General features: G+C 32.6%; 1 protein-coding gene across 1 annotated transcript in view; it reads left to right on the forward strand.

Annotated features, from left to right (window-relative positions):
* The window catches only part of NF1 (neurofibromin 1), a 244,417-nt gene that overhangs the window by 64,594 nt on the left and 158,806 nt on the right, over positions 1-21,017 (forward strand). The window contains exons 5-11 of the mRNA XM_004685158.2: positions 346-413; positions 647-722; positions 1,436-1,593; positions 12,585-12,758; positions 13,105-13,227; positions 13,469-13,543; positions 17,924-18,055. Coding sequence (XP_004685215.1) covers positions 346-413; positions 647-722; positions 1,436-1,593; positions 12,585-12,758; positions 13,105-13,227; positions 13,469-13,543; positions 17,924-18,055 — 806 coding nt within the window. The remainder of the gene's footprint in view (positions 1-345; positions 414-646; positions 723-1,435; positions 1,594-12,584; positions 12,759-13,104; positions 13,228-13,468; positions 13,544-17,923; positions 18,056-21,017) is intronic.

Raw genomic sequence — 21,017 nt, forward strand, 5'->3', positions numbered from 1 at the left:
AGGGATAGAAGAAAATTCACCAGTCTGTTAACTATGATTGTCTCTGTCATGATAGAATTATGAAGGGTAATTTAAGTTTTCCTTAGGCTGTTGTATATTTTTAAAATTCTATGCTTTTATGAAAAAGCCAGTTTTTATTATTAAAAAAATAGATTAACAAAAAACTCATGAGTTTTCATATTTACTTTTTATTCATTTTTTATCTTTAGTAAATGTTTTTGGTTCATATTAACTGCACATTGCATATAGTAATATTGGAACAAAAGCTTACATGTAAAAGGGAAGTTTCTTTTCAGTTGTTTTTAACTGTTTTCATTAATTTTAGAACTTTTTTTTTTTTAACAGAAACAGCATTTAAATTCAAAGCCCTAAAGAAGGTCGCACAGTTAGCAGTTATAAATAGCCTGGAAAAAGTAAGTTATCTCTCATTGGTATTAAAATTTTGTTAATTTTTGGCTATCAAATTGCTGTCTTTTGAACCAGAAGTCATAATTTGATGATTTCAGATTAATATTTTGGAAGAATGTATTTCCATATTCTTAGGAAGGAAATTAGAATTTTGTGGTATAATTGGAGTCATATGGCATTTACTGTCTTAAGAAAGTATCACTGCTATTAAATGAAACATGTGTTTTGGGTTTTGTAGGCATTTTGGAACTGGGTAGAAAATTATCCAGATGAATTTACAAAGCTATACCAGATTCCACAGACAGATATGGCTGGTAAGGAGATTTATTTTTTTGGCTTTAAACTTTTACTTATGAGGTAAAAACTTACCAATTTCCCAATTATTTTTGTCATTAAGATGCTTTTACTTGTCAGTTTTTTATTTTGTCAGCTGATGTTAAATAGGAAATACTGTTTTTCTCCTAAATTTTTAAATTACCCTCAACCTTTTTCCTTTCCTTTGAACAAGTGGATGAAGAACTTTGAAATGAAGCACTAGTAATTACACTCATAGATTAGATATTCAATAGAAGTATAGAAAAAACATCTTATTATTACTATTATTATTATTTTAGTACTCTTAGGGAGACATATATAAAGTAGTGATAACCTAATGTAGAATTCTTGAGACACAATTGTAAAACAGACTTCTGAAGGACTTTGATAATACTTTTGGGAAGCTGTCCAGTCTTTGTTCCTTGGGTTTATCTTACCCTTGCATAATACCTGTGTGCTGAAACTAAGCACAAGTTTGGCTATTCTAAAATACGGACTTTACTAGGTTTAGTCAAGATAGCTCTTCTGACACACAGACATATAACATTGCTTGTCACCTGTCCTTAATTTGCCTTATTGTTTAGGTGATCAGCAAGTTTATCTTTTAAACACTCAAATCTCCTTTTGAGTTTTTTTTATAATGTCAACTTTAATCCCAGAGATTTCCTCCTCATTTAATAATATGAACATAATCTTCACATTTTTTACATAGAGTGTGCAGAAAAGCTGTTTGACTTGGTGGATGGTTTTGCTGAAAGCACCAAACGTAAAGCAGCAGTTTGGCCGCTACAGATCATTCTCCTTATCTTGTGTCCAGAAATAATACAGGATATATCCAAGGATGTGGTTGATGAAAACAACATGAATAAGGTGAGGAACGAAAAATTATTTGTGTTGTGTCCAGTTACAAAGCAATGTGTTTTGGGTCCTTCCTGGTGGTGCAACAGGTTAAAGCACTGTGCGACAGTCTGCAATCACTGCAGTTTGATCCCTGACCAGGGAGCTGACCCCCATGGCGGGGGCATTTCTCTCCTGGCCTGCTCACTGTGCCCCTCAGCAGTGTATTTCTGTGGATCTGCCTGTTCTGATCCCACTCTGTCTCTTGTGAATCCTCTCACTCCCCATCCCCAAGCACCTCTGGCCTGTACCCCAGTTTTTGTAAATAAATCTTTAAAAAAAAAAATGACAAAGCAATTTATTTTACTCAAGGTGTATATCTCTGTAGGTTTAGCACTTTGTAAGTATGACATTTCAGGGAATCACTTCTAATTACAGTTATTTTAGGTATCTTTTGTTTGCCGACCTTAGCAGAGACATACATGTACATAAATTTTTATGGAGGGAAAACAAATTATATCACTTAGCAATTAAAGATTTACAACAGTCCTTTAGTTTTTGTCTTCTATCAGAAAATGACTTCTCTCAGAGTTAAGCATAGTTTCTCTAATAATGGAGATTTGGCCTCTTCGAATTCATCACTTTCTTGATGTACTTAACGGCTGTGTGTCCACTTGGTGATAATGAAGTTGTGTCATGTTTCCATAGCATCTATTAGGAAGACAGAACACTCCATAGGTCAGCTCTAGGGAAACTGGCACTATATTGATTGCTAATTTTAAAGGACACTTATATAAGTTCTTAAAAATTAGAGCAGTGTATTAATTTTATTATTTTATTGGAATTTCCTTATGCAGCTTGTTTCGCTAGTTATGTTTTGTTCTCACTTTGGGAGAAATACTTTGACTAAACATGGACTCCTATATGACTTTCCTATGAATAGAGATGTTCAAAATTAGCTAATTGATTTAGTTCTTACTAGAAATATTGGACAGGGAATTTAAGCATTGATGGGTAAAGAGATGAACTAGATAATCCTTGAGAATCAATGATTATGTGACTCTTAATTAGGTCTGTGTTCTTTTCCATTACAAGGGCATCATTTTTCATGTTAGATTGTTTTGGAGTCCTTCAAAATATTAATAATAATGTTTTTGTTGGGAAAATAGACATAGGCAAAAAACTACTGTTAAGTTCACTACTATTAAGTGAATATGTATTTTAATATCCAAAACTACATCTTTCCATATGTTCTTTGGTCATTTGTATATCTTCTATGAATTGCTCATATTTCAGTTGAACTATGTTTTATTAATTTGTAGGGTATGAATGTACTCTTTTTACCTGACTTCTCCTTTTAAGCTTTGTTTATGGGATCTTGTTATGCTTGTTTTTACTGTTTAGATATTTAAAGTTTGTGTGCAGTCAGCTCACTCTTGTTCTTTTTATACCCTAGCCATTTTAGATTTAGTCCTTTCTTCCTCACAATTCTATTTCTTCATTTTATGCGTTATAATAAACATACCATAAAATTTACCCTTTTAAAGTATACAGTTCAATGCCATCATGTATTCGCAGAGTTTTGTAATAATCACCAATAGCTACTTCCAGAACATTTTCATGACTTTGAAAGAAAACCTCAAGGCCATTAACAGTCACATTTCACTCTAGCCTCTAGCAGCTAGTAATCTATTTTTTTTGTCTCTCTGGATTTGTGTATTTTGGAAGGTTCATATAAATGGACCCATATAATATGTGACTTTTTGAACACAAACCATATAATAATACATGAGGTTTATGTCTGGCATTTTCTCTAGTACTTTTACTAGGTTAAAAAGTTTAGGTCTTCGCATCTTCAGAATTAAATATTTACTTTAATGTAGTCTCTTTTCTCATCAGTTTTAGTGATTAATATGTATCCTTCCATTTGTATCTACTTGCTTAAACATTTACATGAAACTACACATAAATGTATAGAGTTGTAGTTCATATATTTTAGTAAAGAGTTATTTTGTACATACCACTCTGCATTTTATTATTAATATATCTTGGCTGTGTCATAAAATAGTAGATAGAGGTCTAATACATTCTTTTAAGTATCAGGTAATTCTGTTGTACATCATTTACTTAACCATTTTACTGTGTATGAATGGATGTTTAGATTTTTATTTATATTCACCAATATCTGTAGGATGTGATAGATTTTCACCAGTGTTGAATTAGTGTCTGTTTTCCTTCATCCTTATCAGAACTCTATGTTTTTAAGTCTTTTTATTGTTTTGTTGACTAATGAGGTCAACAATACTATCACATCTTACTCCTTTTGATGAGTGGTGTTCAGAGTCATTTTCTGCTTCTTGGCCATTGCCTGTTTGTGTGTGTGTATGTGTGTGTATGTATAAAGTGTATTTGTTTCTTTCACCTAGTTTTCAATTATGTTGTTTTTAATAAGTTACTGACTTTTTAAAATCCAGTGTTAGCAGTAAATCTTTACTTTCAGTTGTTGTAAACGTTTTCCAAATTACTCTTTCTTTTGACTGTAATATATTTTTTTACCTCTGAAATATACAATGAACATATCACCCATATATCTATTCATTTTGTAATACTGATAATCTTTTTTCTATTTATGTATGGTTTTAAAAAATGAATTTTTTTAACTGCAGTTAAAACTCAATTCCTCTTTGATTCTACTAATTCCATTTTCTTTCCTTCTTTCTCAGGGACAACCACTCTCAAGGGCTGATATGTATTCTTCCAGTGTACCTTTAATTTTTTTTTATGAGAGAGAGATTGAATTCAGCTTTCTCAAAGTGTGGTCTCCAGACCAGCAGCATCAGTATCACTGCAAACACTAGAAATACATAACCTATTTGAAATCAGAAGCTCTGGGGGTGGGACACAGCTTAGTAATCCTATTTTTCATAAGCTGTCCAATAAATTTTTATGTCAGCTAAAATTTGAGAATTGTTGTTCATTCATTCAATTATAAAAGAATAACTCTTTATTTCCCCCTCCACCCATCTACCTTTTTGTTTTCTAACTTTATGAGTTTGACTACATTTGATCTCTCATATTAATGGAATCATACAGCATTCATCTTTTTGTGACTTTTTTTTAAGATTTATTTATTTATGCTTACAGAGCTGGGGTACAGGCCAGATTGTGGTGGGTGACAGGATTCACCAGAGACAGAGTGGGGAGCAGAACAGGCAGATCTACTGAAATACATTGCTGAGGAGAGCAGTGGGCAGGTCAGGAGAGGTCTGCCATGCCGTGTGGGTCAGCTCCCTGGCCAGGAATTGAACTCATGATGCAGTGGCTTCAGAGAGCTTCATAATGTGATGCTTTAACCACTTGCACCACCAGGAAGAGCCCCTTTTTGTGACTTTTTACTTAGCATAATAACTTTGAGGTTCCTCATGTTGCAGCATATAGAAGAATTTCCTCCCTTTAAGACTGAGTAATATTCTCTTGAGTGTTTAACCCCATTTTGTTTATCGAGTTTCATTTACTACTGGATTTTTGGGATGTTCATAACTTTTAGCTGTTATGAATAATACTATGAATACATCTTTGAAACTGTTTTCAATTTTTTTTGCATATAGATTCCCAAAAGTTTTATTGCTATATCATATGTTCTTTTTTTGGGGAGGGATTTTTAATCTTTTTTAAAAATTACATTGGTTTACAACTTTGTATATGACTCAGAGGCAAGGATCGTACCTCCTGAGATGTATGTGCATATTCCACACTTACCTCAAAGGCATGCATAATCTTCTGTCATAGTCCATTGTGTCATCTGCCCCCTTTCTATCTCCTCTTTTCCCCCTGGGTAGCCTCAGTTAACAGTCAGTCACATTGTTAGAATTTTTGGTTTGGTGTGATCTGACTCTGTTTTGTTTCTATGCATTCCACATGTGAGTTAAACTATCTGGCATCTGTCATGCTCCTTCTAGCTTATTTCACTTTGCATTATCCCCTCCACTTCTGTCCATGCTCTTGCAAAATGGAAAGTGTTTATTATTTTTTTAATAACTGGGTGATATTCCATTGTGTGTAAGTGTGTATGCATGTATGCGCACACATGTCACATCTTCTTAATTCACTCATCTGTCATTGGCATTTAGATAACTTGGCAATGGTAAACAATGCTTTAAGAACTTAGAAGTTCATCTATCCCTTGAATTAGTGTTTTTGCATCCTTTGGGTAGATACCTGGGAATGGCATTGTTGAGTCATACAATAGATCTGTTTTTAATATCTTGAAAAATCTGTGTGTATTCAAACCAATAATGTACAGGCATTCCTTTTCCTCCGCATCCTAGTCTTGTTTCCAAACTTTTTAATATGGGCCATTCTCACGGGTGTGAGATGTTAACATCATTGTGGTTTTGTTTGGCAGTTTCCTGATAAGTGATGATGAACATTTTCTCATGTGTTTGTTGGCAATCTGTATGTCTTCTTTGGAGAATTTACACTAGGTCTCTTGCCCACCTTTGATTGGGTATTTTGCTTTCTTTTTGTTGAATTGTATGATTTCTTTCTATATCTTGGATATTAGGTCTTTGTTAATGTAGGACTTGCAAATATTTTTTCCCATTCAATATGCTGTCTTTTCATTTTAGTAATAGTATCTTTTGTAGAAGCTTCTTAGTTTTACATAGTTCCATTTGTTTACTTTTTGCTTTTTTTCCCCTTACTATTAGCAATTGAGTCCCCCAGGTATATCATTGAGGCTAGTTTCATGTAGTATTTTGCCTATGTTTTTTCTCTTATGTATTTTACGATTTTAGGTCTTACATCTAAGTCTTTGAGTTAAATTTTCTGAGTGGTGTAAGACAGTGATCTAGTTTCATTATTTTGCATTTGTCTTTCCAGTTTTGCCAATACCTTTTATGAAGAGGTACTCCTTTTCTTATGTATATTCTTAGCTCCTCTGTCACAGATTGTTTATATAAATGTGGGTTTATTTCTGAGCTCTCAATAATTTTTATATCTTTAAGATTACTTTTGATAGTTGATTCATTGCTGGAAAATATATTTTAAAATTGTATCAATATAGCTATAAATAATACTTATATACTTATGTATTTACTTATATAAATATATATCTACTTCAAAAATTCCTGTTTCCTTCAATATCTTTGTTTCTCACTACTCATTTCTAAAATGTCTATATTTTCTTCATTTTCTTCAATATCTTTGTTTCTCACTACTCATTTCTCATTTTCATTTTTCTTCACTTATGTTTACTGGAATTATTTTTCTGGTTCTTATAATCTAGCCTTTAACCATATATTTTCTAGAATTCTTTATTTTCTGTTTCATTAATTTTAGATTTAATTTTACACACATCTATCTTTATCTATCTATCGTGGCAATGGCTTAGTTCATTTGTTTTCAGTTTTTTTTTTAAAAGTATGTAATTATCTGTAAGACTTTCACTTTACTTTTTATAAGTGCAATTATAGTTCTCAGATGAAGTGTTTTCAATTTTACTAATTTGTAGTTAATCACTAATTTATTTTAATGATCATATTTAATTTAGAGGAATGCTTTGTAATTTTCAGTTTGTTGGAGTTTTTGTGATTTAAAGTATTCAATTGTGTTTTGGGAATGGTGGTGCACATTAGGTTTAAAAAATGTTCTATGGTCATGAGTGTGGAATATGTAAGGCACAGAAGGAAATGTAAATCATTAAAACTGCTCTTGGAATTAATCTGTAGGATATGGGATGGTTCCTTTGGGAAATGGTTGGATTAAATGAGTGGACCCCTTCTGGTGACCATTAGACTTTGCATTTTGTAGAACTCCTCCTAGCATTTGGTAATTACACTTAGTTCTTTATTAAAAGCAAGCAAGGAAACTGGTAGAAAATAGGAGCTGAGCAGATTGGATTAGACTTTCATATATATCATCCCAGACTACAGGCTATATGAGTAGTTCTCTTTTTCAGTTTCTAGTTTTTATTGTTATTATTTTATTGTGTCAGTGTAGGTAGTATAATAGCTGAGCATAGTGGAACTTACTTTTACTTTTGAAATAGAATTGAACTGCTAAACTGAACAGCTCATAGGATGACCCTCCTCTGTGTGGTTTTTTAGGACCTTCACCAGCAAAGATTCTGTAGTCTTCAATACATGATTTCTAATGGAGTCACTTCCATTTTCCTAGCCAGAAGGGAAAAAGATAGCTTCGGAAAGCATGCTGAAGAGTTTTTGGGCCTGACCTTGAAATGGCATACATCACTTTAAGTTACCATCTGTTGGGTAGAACTCAGTCACATGGCCACACCGAGTTAAGAGTTAGGAGATGGCTTAGATTGCTGTCTCCCTAGAATTCTCAGTTAAATTTCTTTACAGATGAGAAATTAAATACGAAGAGTACCTGTTTGCTAAGGGAACATTTACTTTAAGAATTCACATGAATGTGCGGGATAGCCTGCACTGTGGAACCACACCATTGGAAAATAAGATTTTAAAGGAATTAAAGTGTTCAAATAAATTTTAAGTAATTTAATTTAAACAAAGGATTTTAGTAGCAGGACTTGTGGCCTTGTTTGGAGCATATTTTTTAATGAGATGAACACAGAAATTTCAGGCAACCAATGAAAAATGTTCATCTTGGGGAACTTTATAAATCCATTGAACACTCTGGAATGTTTGGAATCACAGAGCAAGATCAAGAAAAAATGTTGAACAGCAAAAATTAGGAATTTGTCCACTATTAAGGTTTATCCTAGTATAAGTATCAGGCAAGTTAAAAACCAAAAGTTGACATGGATTTGTGACTATTTTAAGGTAAAAGGTAAATTCCAATAAAGTTAGAGGCTTTATTCTTTGGATTGAGAACAAATTGATGAAGATACACTTATTTTGTTACTAATGAAAGTATTTTTATGCTATTCAAAGTAAAGTGGTTCTCCAGAAAACAAATTCATATGAAGTTTGTATGTTGAGAAAAATTTTTTGGAAGAAGTGTGAAATTTTAGTTCCACTAATTTGATTTTAGATTTTAAGTATAGATTTTGGGTAATTGACACCAGGGTAATCAAGAAAATGGATGTAAGAATGTTGAGGGTATATTCAGAAGTTTAGCTAGAGTGGAAGATTTATGCAGGTAGTAGTAAGAGATGAAGGGGCAGAAGTGAGTAATTTAAAAGACATTGGGCCAGTTTAACTTTAAACTTTATTCTTTAGATAATGAGGAAAAGTCCAAAGGCAAGTTGAAAGTGGGAGCTAGTTCAGAGAAAATGTGAACTTACTTTTTAAATTTTTATGTATTTATATGTTGTACAGAAAATTTAAACAGAAACTGTGCTCGTTAAACAATAACTTCCCATCCTCTACCTCCCCAACCCTTTGTAAACCTACCTTTTGCTTTTGTGATTAACTGTTCTCAGTATTTTATATAAGTAGAAACATGTAATATTTGTCCTTATGTGTCTGATTTATTTCATTTAACATATGTTTTCAACGTTCTTCCATGTTATAGTATGTATCACAGTTTCATTGCTTATTGTAGATGAATTATTTTTACATGCAGTGGAATCTGAATGTGATTTTGATTTGTATCTACCTAAAGACCAATGATAGTGATTTTTTGGTAACCTAGTTATCCATTTGTAGATCTCTTTGGAAAAAGGTATATTATCTCCTACTTTTGAATTGGGTTGTTTGTGCTTTGCTGTTGTTTAGTTCTAGGATATTAATTGTGGATGTCAATAGCTTACCGGATAAATGCTTTGTAAATACTTTTTCCTATTCTGTGGATTGTCATTTCGCCTTCTTGTGTCCTTTGATACATAAGTCTTAAAAATTTTGTTGAAGTTTATTTTATCTCTTTTTTCTTTTGTTGACTGTGTCTTTTAGTATCATCTCCAGGAAATCATTACCAAATGTAGTGCTGTAAAGATTTCCTGGTAACTGGGTTTTTCATGTGTGACTCTTATGTTAATGGTTTTTAATATATTAGTAGCTTATCCACTGTTTTTATTATGAGAGGTTATTGAATTTTAGTGAATACTTTTTCTGCATAAATCATGTGAGGTTTTCCTTCTGTTCTGCTAATATGGTGTATTACATTGATTGTTGTTGAACTTTCTTTTGCTCTTGGAATAAATCTCATTTGGTGATGGTGTATAACCCTTTTAAAATTATTTTTAATAATGTAATAGTTTATTTTTACATCATGAATAACCTTTTTAATATGGAATTTGTTTTTTAGGTTTTTTTGAGGGTTTTTCATCAGTGTTCCTAAGGGATATTGGTCTGTAACTTTCTTGAAGTTCTTTTTATCTATCTTTTATATTAGTGTAATGCTGCTCATGGAATGAGTTAGAAAGTGTTCCTTCTTTCATTTTTTGGAAATGTTCAGGAAGGATTGATGTTAATTCTTAAAAAAAAGTTTGATTTTACCAGTGAAGTCTTCTGGTTCTGGACTTTCCTTTGTTGAAAGGTTAATTACTGATGTAATATTATTTGTAATCATAGGTCTTTTCAGATTTTTTGTTTCATATAAAATCAGAGTTGGTAGACTGTTTCTAGGAGTTAGTCGCTTTGTATAGATTTTCCAATTTAGGAACATAATTTCTCATAGTATTACATAGTCTTTTTAAAAACAGTAACATCCTAATTTTTGATTCTAAGTTTGAGTAATTTGTTTTCTCACTCTTTTTTCTTAACATAACTAAAGGCTTGTGAGATTTTTTAAATCTTTTCAAACAACCAGGTTTTTTTTGGGGGGGGGGTGGGCGATTATTTTGCTTTTTTACTTTATTAAGGTACAGTTAGATTATTGATTTGAGAGCCTTTCTAGCCATAATTTTCCTCCTAGTACAGTTTTAACTGCAGCCCATAGCTTTGGTATATTATATTTTTACTTTGTAATTTTTTTTTAAAGACTTATTTATTTATTCATACAGGACTTCAGTAGAAGCCAGAGGTGCAGGGGCTGTGAGAGTCTTCACCAGAGACAGTGTGGGGAGCAGGACAGGCAGATCCATGAAGTACACTGAGGGGAGCAGCAGGCGGGCAGGAGAGGTCTGCTGTGCCACGTGGGTTACCTTTGGGGCGGGGAATCCAACATGCACTGAGACTGCCGCTGCTAGTTTGTAGTGCTGCGTCTTAACCCATTGTGCCACCAGGGAGGGCCCCTTTATGAATTTTTTTAGTGTCCAGTTTAATATTCACATAGTTGTGTACTTTCCAATTTTCTTTTTGTTGATTTCTAGTTTTATTTCTTTGTGATCAGAAAAGAAACTCTGTGTGTGATTTCAGTCTCTTTAAATATATTGACTTGTTTTGTGACCTAACATATGGTCATTCTTTTCTGGAGGTTGTCTCATGTTTCTGAGAGGAGTGTAATACTCTTATGTTGTTGGGTGAGTTTAGCTTTTGACATACTGCAATAGAGAATACGTGTAAGTGGAGATGTGAGATTTTCATTTAGGAGAAAAGCCAGAGCAAAAACTTGTTAGTGGGCAGTGAAGAAAATTTGAGATCCCAGGAATGGATAACTTTGTGAGAAATAGAATTTAATGCATTATCCTTAGAAGACTGAAGGTTAAATAGAGTCTGGAGTTGAGAAGAGTTGAGAGTCAACTACTTTGTTTGGAAAGGGAATGTCTTCTTAATTAATTAATTAAATTCCTTTTCTCCTGCCACCAGTCCTATGTCCTTGTCCCTTGCTTTCCCTCCAGCCTCTAAAGTTACTCAGAGACCTTAGGATTTTTGTTGATAACTAGTAGTTTTTGAAAGTGTTTTATGTTTTAAATTGTCTGTTATGTAAATGTCTGGTGAAGTGTTTTTATCATTTGACTTGCTTTGTTTCATATAATTTTCTCAAATTCCCTATCCTTTTTGTGGCTGTATAATACTCCTTGGCATGTATGTACCACATCATCAGTTGAAGGGGATTCAGGCTACTCCCATGCTGTGTGAATATTTTAACATACTATTTTTGGTGTGTGTGTGTGTGTGTGTGTGTGTGTGTGTGTGTGTGTTCTGTGGACATATGACCAGGTGTGTGTGTGTGTGTGTGTGTGTGTTTATATTCTGTGGACATATGACCAGGAGTGGAATTGCCAGGTGGTATGTATTTCTGTTAATGTTTAAAGATAAATACAGATTGCTTTCCATACTGCTTTTACCAGCTCACCTTCCCACCAACAGTGTAATAGGATTCTTTTTTCTCTTTATCCCCTCCAGCACTTCTCATTGGGGGTCTTTTGATATGTGTGCAGGTCTCCTGGTATGAGGTGGTAGCTAATTGTAATTTTAATCTACTTCTCTCTTATTATACATTATGATGAACATTTTTTTCCACAAGGCTGTTGGCTCTCTGGATGGCCTCTTTGGTAAATTTGTTCATATCTGCTGTCCCTTTGTTGATTGAGGTCTTGATGAATTGTATGTGTTTTTCATATCTTGTATATTAACTCCTTATATATTGGTAAATATTTTTTCCCATTCAGTAGGGTGTCAGGTTAATCATCTTGTATTTTCTTTTGCTGTTTAAGAGCTTTTAACTTGAGGTAATCCCAGTTGTGTGTGTGTGTTTTTGTCACTCCCTTGCCATAGGGGGTGAGTCACCAAAAATATCTTTATTGTTGATATCATGGGATGTATTACCAGTGTTTCTTCTGTGTGTATTTATTGTGTGGTTCTTAATAGCTAAATCTTTAATACATTTAGAATTTATTTTTGTGTATGGAATTTGTTAGCAAGTAATCCAGTTTCATTCTTTTATGTGTGTCTTCCCCACAACCATTTACTAAAGAGACTGGGGAAGTATTACTTCTTATGTTCCTTTAATAGTTCAGCAAAGAAAGTAAATATAGTTTGCATTTGAGAAACATTTAAATGATGTCAACAACTTAAAAGTTTTTAAATTAAAAAAGTCACAAAAATCAACTGTGCATTTTTAGAGTCTATTTTTAAGAGACTGACAATTTGCTATTTTGCCAGATAAATCTGAAATTAAGCAATTTCATATATTATCATTGTATCTGAATTCTGTAGAAGTTATTTTTGGACAGTCTACGAAAAGCGCTTGCGGGTCATGGAGGAAGCCGGCAGCTGACTGAAAGTGCTGCAATTGCCTGTGTCAAATTGTGCAAAGCAAGTACTTACATCAATTGGGAAGATAATTCTGTCATTTTCCTGCTAGTTCAGTCCATGGTGGTTGATCTTAAGGTAACATGATTTCTCTACTACAAGCTTTTAAGAAAATTTAATGAAAAATTGCCCAGCAGTAAAAGCACAGAGGAAGGTTGTTAAAGATCTTTGCTAACAATAAAGTTCTGAGTATCTTTGACTATAAGTTTATAGTACCTACTTTTGTTGCTAATGTGTTTCTTAGGCTTCATGAAATGGTTAATAGTATGAAGATAAAATAGAATCAAACTGTTTGCTTTGTGTTTCTTTTGGCTACTGAATGTTACTGCCATTTATGTGGATGATATGTTGATATTCAGCAGTTGTAGAAAAAAACAATTGCTTAGCTATTTAAAGCTTCTGTTTTCTTTTGGAATTTTCATAGAACCTACTTTTTAATCCAAGTAAACCATTCTCAAGAGGCAGTCAGCCTGCAGATGTGGATCTGATGATTGACTGTCTTGTTTCTTGCTTTCGTATAAGCCCTCACAACAATCAACACTTTAAGGTGAGAGTATTGGTTTTTATCAAGTTATGTTTACTGATGTTGTTGATTCTTCATAAAAATGAAATGGCCAGCAAGATGAGTACCTTATACTTTTATTGGTATTTCTCAGTATTATATGTTAATTTCAGGACCTAAAAAAATTCTCATTTATAAAATCTTTTTGTTGTTCCTTTTGTCTACTTTTGCATTATCAATTTTTTTTTCCTCGTGGAAATAATTCTGTTTTTTCTTTCCTCTGTAGATCTGCCTGGCTCAGAATTCCCCTTCTACATTTCACTATGTGCTGGTAAATTCACTTCATCGAATCATCACCAATGTAAGTCCAAAAGGTATTGCTAAATTACTGGAAAATTCTTTTTATCTTCCCGTGGGTTTTTTTTTTTTTTTCTTAAAGAAAGATGTTTATTAGTTTCTGAACTAAAATGAGAGAAACAGGAAGATTCCTCACGGGTGGTTATATCTAGTAACTGATACACATGATATTTCTCATATTCACTCTTAATCTGAGCAAGAGCCTTTTTTGAGCAAAGTTGAGTTAATGAGATTCTTCAGAAAAAATTAAACCTAAAACATTTTATTTTCATCAAACGCCCTCGAGAATAATGCAACTGAAAATATAATTGAACATTTTCATCTTAAAGCCCATCACATACTATTTTAATATTCTTAACCCCCTCTCTCAGTATTTGATCTAACTTGTCACCTTACAGTTAACTTTAAAATATTTATGTTGTAGCCCAGTATAGTACATTTTAAAAATGGTGACCCCATATTTGATTATACTATTTTATCTTCCTATACAAATGAACCATTAAATAGAGGTGTTGACTCAATACAAAAGTGCATCAGACTAAGTAAGCTTTTTAAATGTACATATGGAATCTTCAACTCTGATGTGAGCACTTTAAATAGAAAGATAGCAACCTTATCAGATTTGGACCTTTTTTTTTTTAAACAATATTTTTCTTCTGATTACAAATAGTCATTATTTGGAGGTTCTTAAGTGTTATTTATCATAGCTCTACCTTTTCCCATTCATAGATATTACACTTATGTATAAGTCAGACAACCTTTTCCTTCCTTAAAAAGAACTTTAATCATTGATAGCTTAGATATATTTGTCCTATAAATAAATAAATTCTATTTCAAGAATATCTCTCTTATGGTTGTGTTAAAAATACCTCCCTAATTTCACTTGCCTCAATATGTTGAATTGAAACATTCTTTAATCCATTCCTACAGAGGAAAAAGTATCTGTTAATAAAGTTATTTAGTGACACATTTAATTTTTATCAATGGAGTCGAAGTAGCATTTTAGGCAGGACAATTCTTGGGTGTGCTGGACTGCCTTGTGCATTGCAAGACATTTAGAATCTCTGGTTCTCACTTCATTAAACACATTCTGTACTACTTCTCTCTTCATCCCCAGTTATTGTAAGCAATTAATAATGGGTGTGATAACCCTCAGTTGAATACCAGTGAAGTTAAGTAACATCAAATGCCATTTATTCCAAAAGGGAAAGTTTAATACATCTTACTGCAAATAAGGTATATTTATATTAGAATGTAAAAAGATTTTACTTTACTTTTGACAGTGTTTTGAGCCCGGATATGGTATACTTGAGATTCACTTATAAGGCCATTAAAAAACAAAAATGGTTTTTCCTCTCAGGTTTATATATAATTAAGAAATAAAGTATTACTTTTTTCTCTTCTGGCTTATAATACTAAAACCGTTCTTTTTATTGGAATGGGTAGTTATATAAATGCTTGACATTTGTATTTAATAAACCCAAGTATATACTTTTGATACTTTGTGGCTAGTTACTTTAATTGTGAAATATTTTTGTCTACAATTGAATATATAGAGCACTTTCAAGCATGGACTTGGCACTGCTGTAAGTGGCTGAGCTGCTCCTTTGTGGGTTTAAAGCATGCCTGGAGTGGCACTTCATGCATGCCTCAGTGTATATGGTGACGTGGTTGTGCATCCTTCAATACTCTAACAAGTACTGCATGTGTGAAGGTGGAGTGTGTCTGTATCAGAGGTCACATCAATAGAAAGTATTTTTTTTAAAGAAAACCTATATTGACTAATTTTTAAAATATTAAGCACCTGTCAACAAAATAGCTTGAAAAGGAACATAAATTTGATTCTGTAAAATATCTTTAAAGCTTTACCTTAGGTAATGATACTTGATCATTACAGATATTTGACAAATTATTTATTAGGGTTCCCCCTTTTAGTTTAAGGCTAATGATACTCATTTTGAACTAATTTGTCTAGATAGCATGTGAAACTTTTCTTAGATATTTGGACTCCCAATTTAAAATTCATCCATAGTGTAAGATTTCATTTTCATGATTCTTGGTTCAATGCACCTTATAAGATCTCTTCTTCCATGGCTCTGTAGCCAGTTCACAGATTTTGAATATTACCGTATTGTCAAATAAGACATAAGTGTAACTGATGTGTTTGAGGGTTATATAGAAATAAATTTTTTTTGTTTTGTGAATCACACTCATATTCTCTTCATAAGTACTGTGTTTAGATCTAAAATTCACCACTGTGTCTTCTTAGGAAATCTGAAAGACTGTTTACTATTTGAGTTTTATTTATAATGTGAAATTTTGTCTATTTCCAAGATAGTACAGGTAGTACTGGCATCTTTTTCATTATGGCATGCCATATGAGATGAATTAGAGTTATAAGATATATGTTATGTACTTAGTCTTTTTAGGCTTCCTTTAGATTAAATTAGATACATTGTTAGAATTATAAAATTAAAAATATAACAAATGAATGAATCTTAGTTATCAGTGGAATATGCTGATAACAGTGCTTACTATTCTGTGTTTTCTAATTGTGGTTTAGTTGAAGTTTACTTATGGGTAGTTCACATAGTGAGAATGTAATGAGGCATTTGAAAGTTTATTTAAATAATCTTTTGAAGAATTGTACTTATTTTGCTCTACTGGTAAAAGTATTGCCATTGCTTGGCAGTAAACTTAGTTTTTTTTAAGGAAAAAAGAAGAATGCCTACTTCATTGATTAATTTTAGAAAGGACACATAGTAATTGCTGAAAATACTGGAATTTTAACCAATTACATGTCTAATTTTTAGTGCCTATTTAAAAGTATCTTTAACTTTTAGTTTAAGATAAATAAATTTACATATAATGAAAAATGGCAATTAAGAAAATAACTAAATATGAAGTGAAAATTAGTGTGTAGTGTACTTAGTACCATCATACAATTTTGGTAATTATCAAATTATGTAATAATTTAGACAGCTGTTACATGGGATGCATGTTCTTTAGTTAATTAATTTCTGACAAAATGAGGGCTCAATAGAGGGAGAACCCTTATCTTAGAGTATTTTGTATTACTCAATCTTTATTACTTTAAGCTGATTAATACAAACTATACAGATTACTAAGTACATAAAAGTCAAACCATCTTGATTGTTTTGGACAGATAGATGATCAAATTGACCAAACTTTAAGAAATTTGCTATATAATCATTTGTTAAGAATTAAATAAAGTAAGATGGGGTAAAAGTATCCCCAAAAAAGGTACTTCTTCCCTCACAGCTCTGGAGTTCCTTCCTAAATGGTATTCAGTATTAACTGTGTATCATAAGTTGGTTTTATAGTAAGGTAATATAATGTTATGTCGCTCAAAATATTATAGAATTATGGCTGAAGAAATTGTTGAGAATTTGACTGTTTTGAATAAGAAGGAACTGGAGGTAGGTTGTGAAACTATAAATCTCCCTTGCAGATGATATCAGTATTTTGTCATTTTTTCAAATGTTTCTTTATAGCAGAACTTTTAAAAGTTGGAAGCCTGCACTTTTAAGTCACCCCATTCTAAGCATACTCTCTCCATATGTAATGAAAATCCATCCAGTTATGTATTAACTGATAGAAAATATTAGAGTTTGTGATTTCCATAATTGTCATTTTTCATAGTATGGTAAGTCACTTGAAAGTAAAGCTTGAGGATACACTTTCAAATAAAATAGGAGTTAAAAACTACAGTCAAGTTAAGTGGAATAGAAAAATTATTACATAAAATTACCTTTAAAAGTATTTAGCTAGTATGAGTTTGTCTTTGTGGTGATCATTAGTCTTCCATGTATTGTGCCATCATTGCTTATCAGTTTAAGGATATAGGCCTGTTAATAGCTTTATCTCATCTACTAATTTCATGTTGTAATTATTACTGTTTGTAGGCATGTAAGTAATGATTTGCCACATAGTCCTTCAACATTGTGTTGAACCACTAATCTCTTACAACTTTGATAATAGCATTCTTATTTGGGAAATATATACTATATATGCATATGTTTTAGAGATGTGTAAAACATTCAACTTAACAGATTGGCTATAGAGTTAGCACTCTAAAGGCGATATTATTATTCAGATTCACTAGTTTGTCAGTGAGAAGAGACAGTCTCATTTGATCATGCTCATGAAGTGGGCAATTTGTCTCATGTTCATTATTATATTTTAAAGTAGATGTATGGTTTAGTGTTTGAGATTTTGCATTACTTGACAACTTCGGAAATCATAGTGTGTGTTTGCATGGTCTTAGACAGTTTCTTACAAAAAGGTAAAACATAAAACTACAGGAATCAGGGCATATAACTGATGCAGATTTCCTTTTCTTATGGTCTCTGTTTTTCTCCAGTCTGCATTGGATTGGTGGCCTAAGATTGATGCTGTATATTGTCATTCAGTTGAACTTCGAAATATGTTTGGTGAAACACTTCATAAAGCAGTGCAGGGCTGTGGTGCACACCCAGCAATACGAATGGCACCGGTAAGATTAATCATGAACTTTTAATCTTATCTTCCTGTTGCATTTTCTTTACCTCATTCCTGTTGTTTTTGATGATTTTAGAAAATCAAATGAGTCCTTCCTTTTCTATACATATTGTGGTATGCTCTATACTGCAATATTGTTGCATTAGTAATCAGTGATGTTTGTGTTGCACTATTTCAGCGAGTTGAACTTAAGAGAAATTTTCTCACAAAAATGCTGTTAACATTTTAATGTGCTTTTTCTTTTTTTAAACTTTTGCTTATGAATCAAAATATTTTGATTAGCTTCTCACCTTTTGGGGATGAGCAAGGAAGTGGACTCCTGGGTTAGAATGAATGTTCCTACTAATGTACAGTTTTGTTCATTGGCTGCTGAATACTGCACATAGGAACTTAGAAATAAAATCTTAAATTTGCATTTAAAATAATTTCAGCAAATATGCTTTGAGTGTTTAAAATGATAGGTGCATTGATATTGAAGTTTGTGTGTAAACTTAATAAAACAGACTTTTAAAATAGGTATTCTAAATACTCAATATGGGATTTAACAACTTATATGGAACCAATTTAAATAGACAATAATAGGATTGTAGAAGTTATTTCTTGGTATTATGTATAGCAGGAGTATAATACATGGCAACTCTTGACATTGATTGGTGGTGCTTTGTCTTCTGCTTCTTATTTTCTATTCTTATTCGCTGCTGTCGCTCACATGATCAGATGCCAACCAGTCACTGTTTTGCATGGCAGTGGGCTTCTGTGGCTGTAAGTATGACCCATTGTAACTACCTCAGAAAAGTCCTTGATTTCTTTGACTTTTCTGTGTATAGTTACCGTTATAGTCACATCATGTCATTTCAAATGAAAATGTAGCATGTTTTTACCTGCTGGTTTTACCTAATAAATTAGCCATTTCACAATTATAATTTAAACAGCTTCCTCCCTGGCATGCTTCTCTTTTTCCAAGTTCCTTTAGTCAACATACTTTGGTTTTTATACAGTTTTATACAGTCACTCTTATGTAGTCATTTATTTTAGTTGTTCAGATAGAGGAGTTTGCTATGCCATATATTTTAGGATTATTTAACCTTGGTTATAGCCAAAAGAACATGGCAGTAATATTTTAATAAATGCAAAGTTACTTCCCAATTGAAATTTTTAATGCCAGGTACTTAATTTTTTTGAGAATTAGAAATTTAAGCCTAAGTTGATTGGTAGTAAACATAAATAACAGCTACTTAAATGTTATTTGACTAGGTATCATTGACTTTTTTCGGAGATTGCCTTGAAGTAGAAATTGTTTAAAATTTGTTTACAGACTTACTCATCCTAGATACTATCTAGGAAGTTAGAACTTTGACTTTTTTAAAGTTTTCCACCTTTATTGGTAGAAAATTAGTGGTCTCTGCTAGTGGAATTCAGTGGAGAAGTTGATTTTCAGTTCTCTTTAACTTCAGTGAAGCAGTCTATTCACTCTTTGCAGTTTATTTTCTGTGCATGAGGACTCTAACAAGATGATAGTAAATTATTCTTTTGAACAAAGACAGCAATTTGATAATATAAAATGTTTCTTACATTATTTTGTTTTTAGTCCTACCTATTGCCTAATTTTAAGAACTCATACTACTGATCATTACTTCATAAAAGACATACCTAGGAGTTCTTTGTATATGCTCTGTAAGCCCCTTTTCAGGTTTATGGTTTACAAATATTTTCTCCCATTCTATGGGTTATCTTTCAACTTTTTTTTTTTTTAAAGACTTATTTATGCATACAGAACTGGGGTGGTGCAGGCCAGAGGTGCAGGGGCAGTGAGAGGATTCACCTGAGACAGAGTGGGGAGCAGAACAGGCAGATCGTCAAAGTACACTGCTGAGTTGAGCAGCAGGCTGGTCAGGAGAGGTCTGCCGTGCCATGTGGGATCACCTCCTGGGCAAGCAGGAGTGAACTCATAAGGAAGCGGCTTCACCTTCTTAGTGCTGTGCTTTAACCCACCGTGCCACCAGGGTGGGCTCTCTTTCAACTTTTTTAATCGTATTCTTTGAAGCACAAAGTTTTTCATTTTGAATAAGACCAGTGTATTCCTTCTTTTGTTGCTTGTGCTTTTGTTGACGTATCTAAGAAGCAATTGCTAATGAAAGAGCTCTCTTCATTTTACATTAATTTTATGTTACCTTTCTCCATTCTCCCATTAACCAGTTCCATGTTGTAATACTGTAGGTGTTATAAATGAGAACTGTGAAGTCAGATTATGTTTGAGTGTTAACATTACTGCTTGATAACTGTACTCATAACTGCTTGATAACTTCTTTAAGTCATCTATAAAATGGCAATAATAGTATCCCCTAGTGAAAGGTTCTATTGAGGACTAAAATGCTTCTCTAAAAGATTTAAACACAGAGAGCACTTGATACTTGGTAGCTGTTATTACCAGAGATCTTCTTTGGCTAAGGTTTTTTTCCCTTAAAAAGATTTAATAAGATGGGTGTCTTTTGAATTTGTATCATGTTAAACGTTTAATGTGTATCTGTTAAATTGATGTGTAATGTATAGTAACCCATTTCATTAAATAAGGAATGGATTTTGCTTGAGTTTGCTAAGGAGCTCAGTTAAAAGAGAAAATGGAAAAAAAAATCATCATTTGGGTTTGTGAGATTAGTCACAAGGAAGATGGAAAGATTGTTTCCAGAATATTACTTTAAAGGGGAGTGATACAGAAGTAGTAGTATAGACTGTACAGAAGACACAGACTAATTTAAAGAGAAGAATGAAAAAGTAAATCCCCAAATACTGTCAGTGGCAAAGGACATTTTAGAAGGGGTGTCGAAAGAGAAGTTTTCCTGTTAAGAGCAACAGACCGATGGTTGTCCTTTGAACAGTTTGAGATTTAGTTTTTTTTTTTTTTTTTAAGATTTATTTATTTGTGCATACAGAACTGGGGTACAGGCCAGAGGCTCAGG

The sequence above is a fragment of the Condylura cristata genome, unplaced genomic scaffold, assembly GCF_000260355.1.
Source record: "Condylura cristata isolate star-nosed mole 26May11 unplaced genomic scaffold, ConCri1.0 scaffold00017, whole genome shotgun sequence".
NCBI classification, from domain to species: domain Eukaryota; kingdom Metazoa; phylum Chordata; class Mammalia; order Eulipotyphla; family Talpidae; genus Condylura; species Condylura cristata.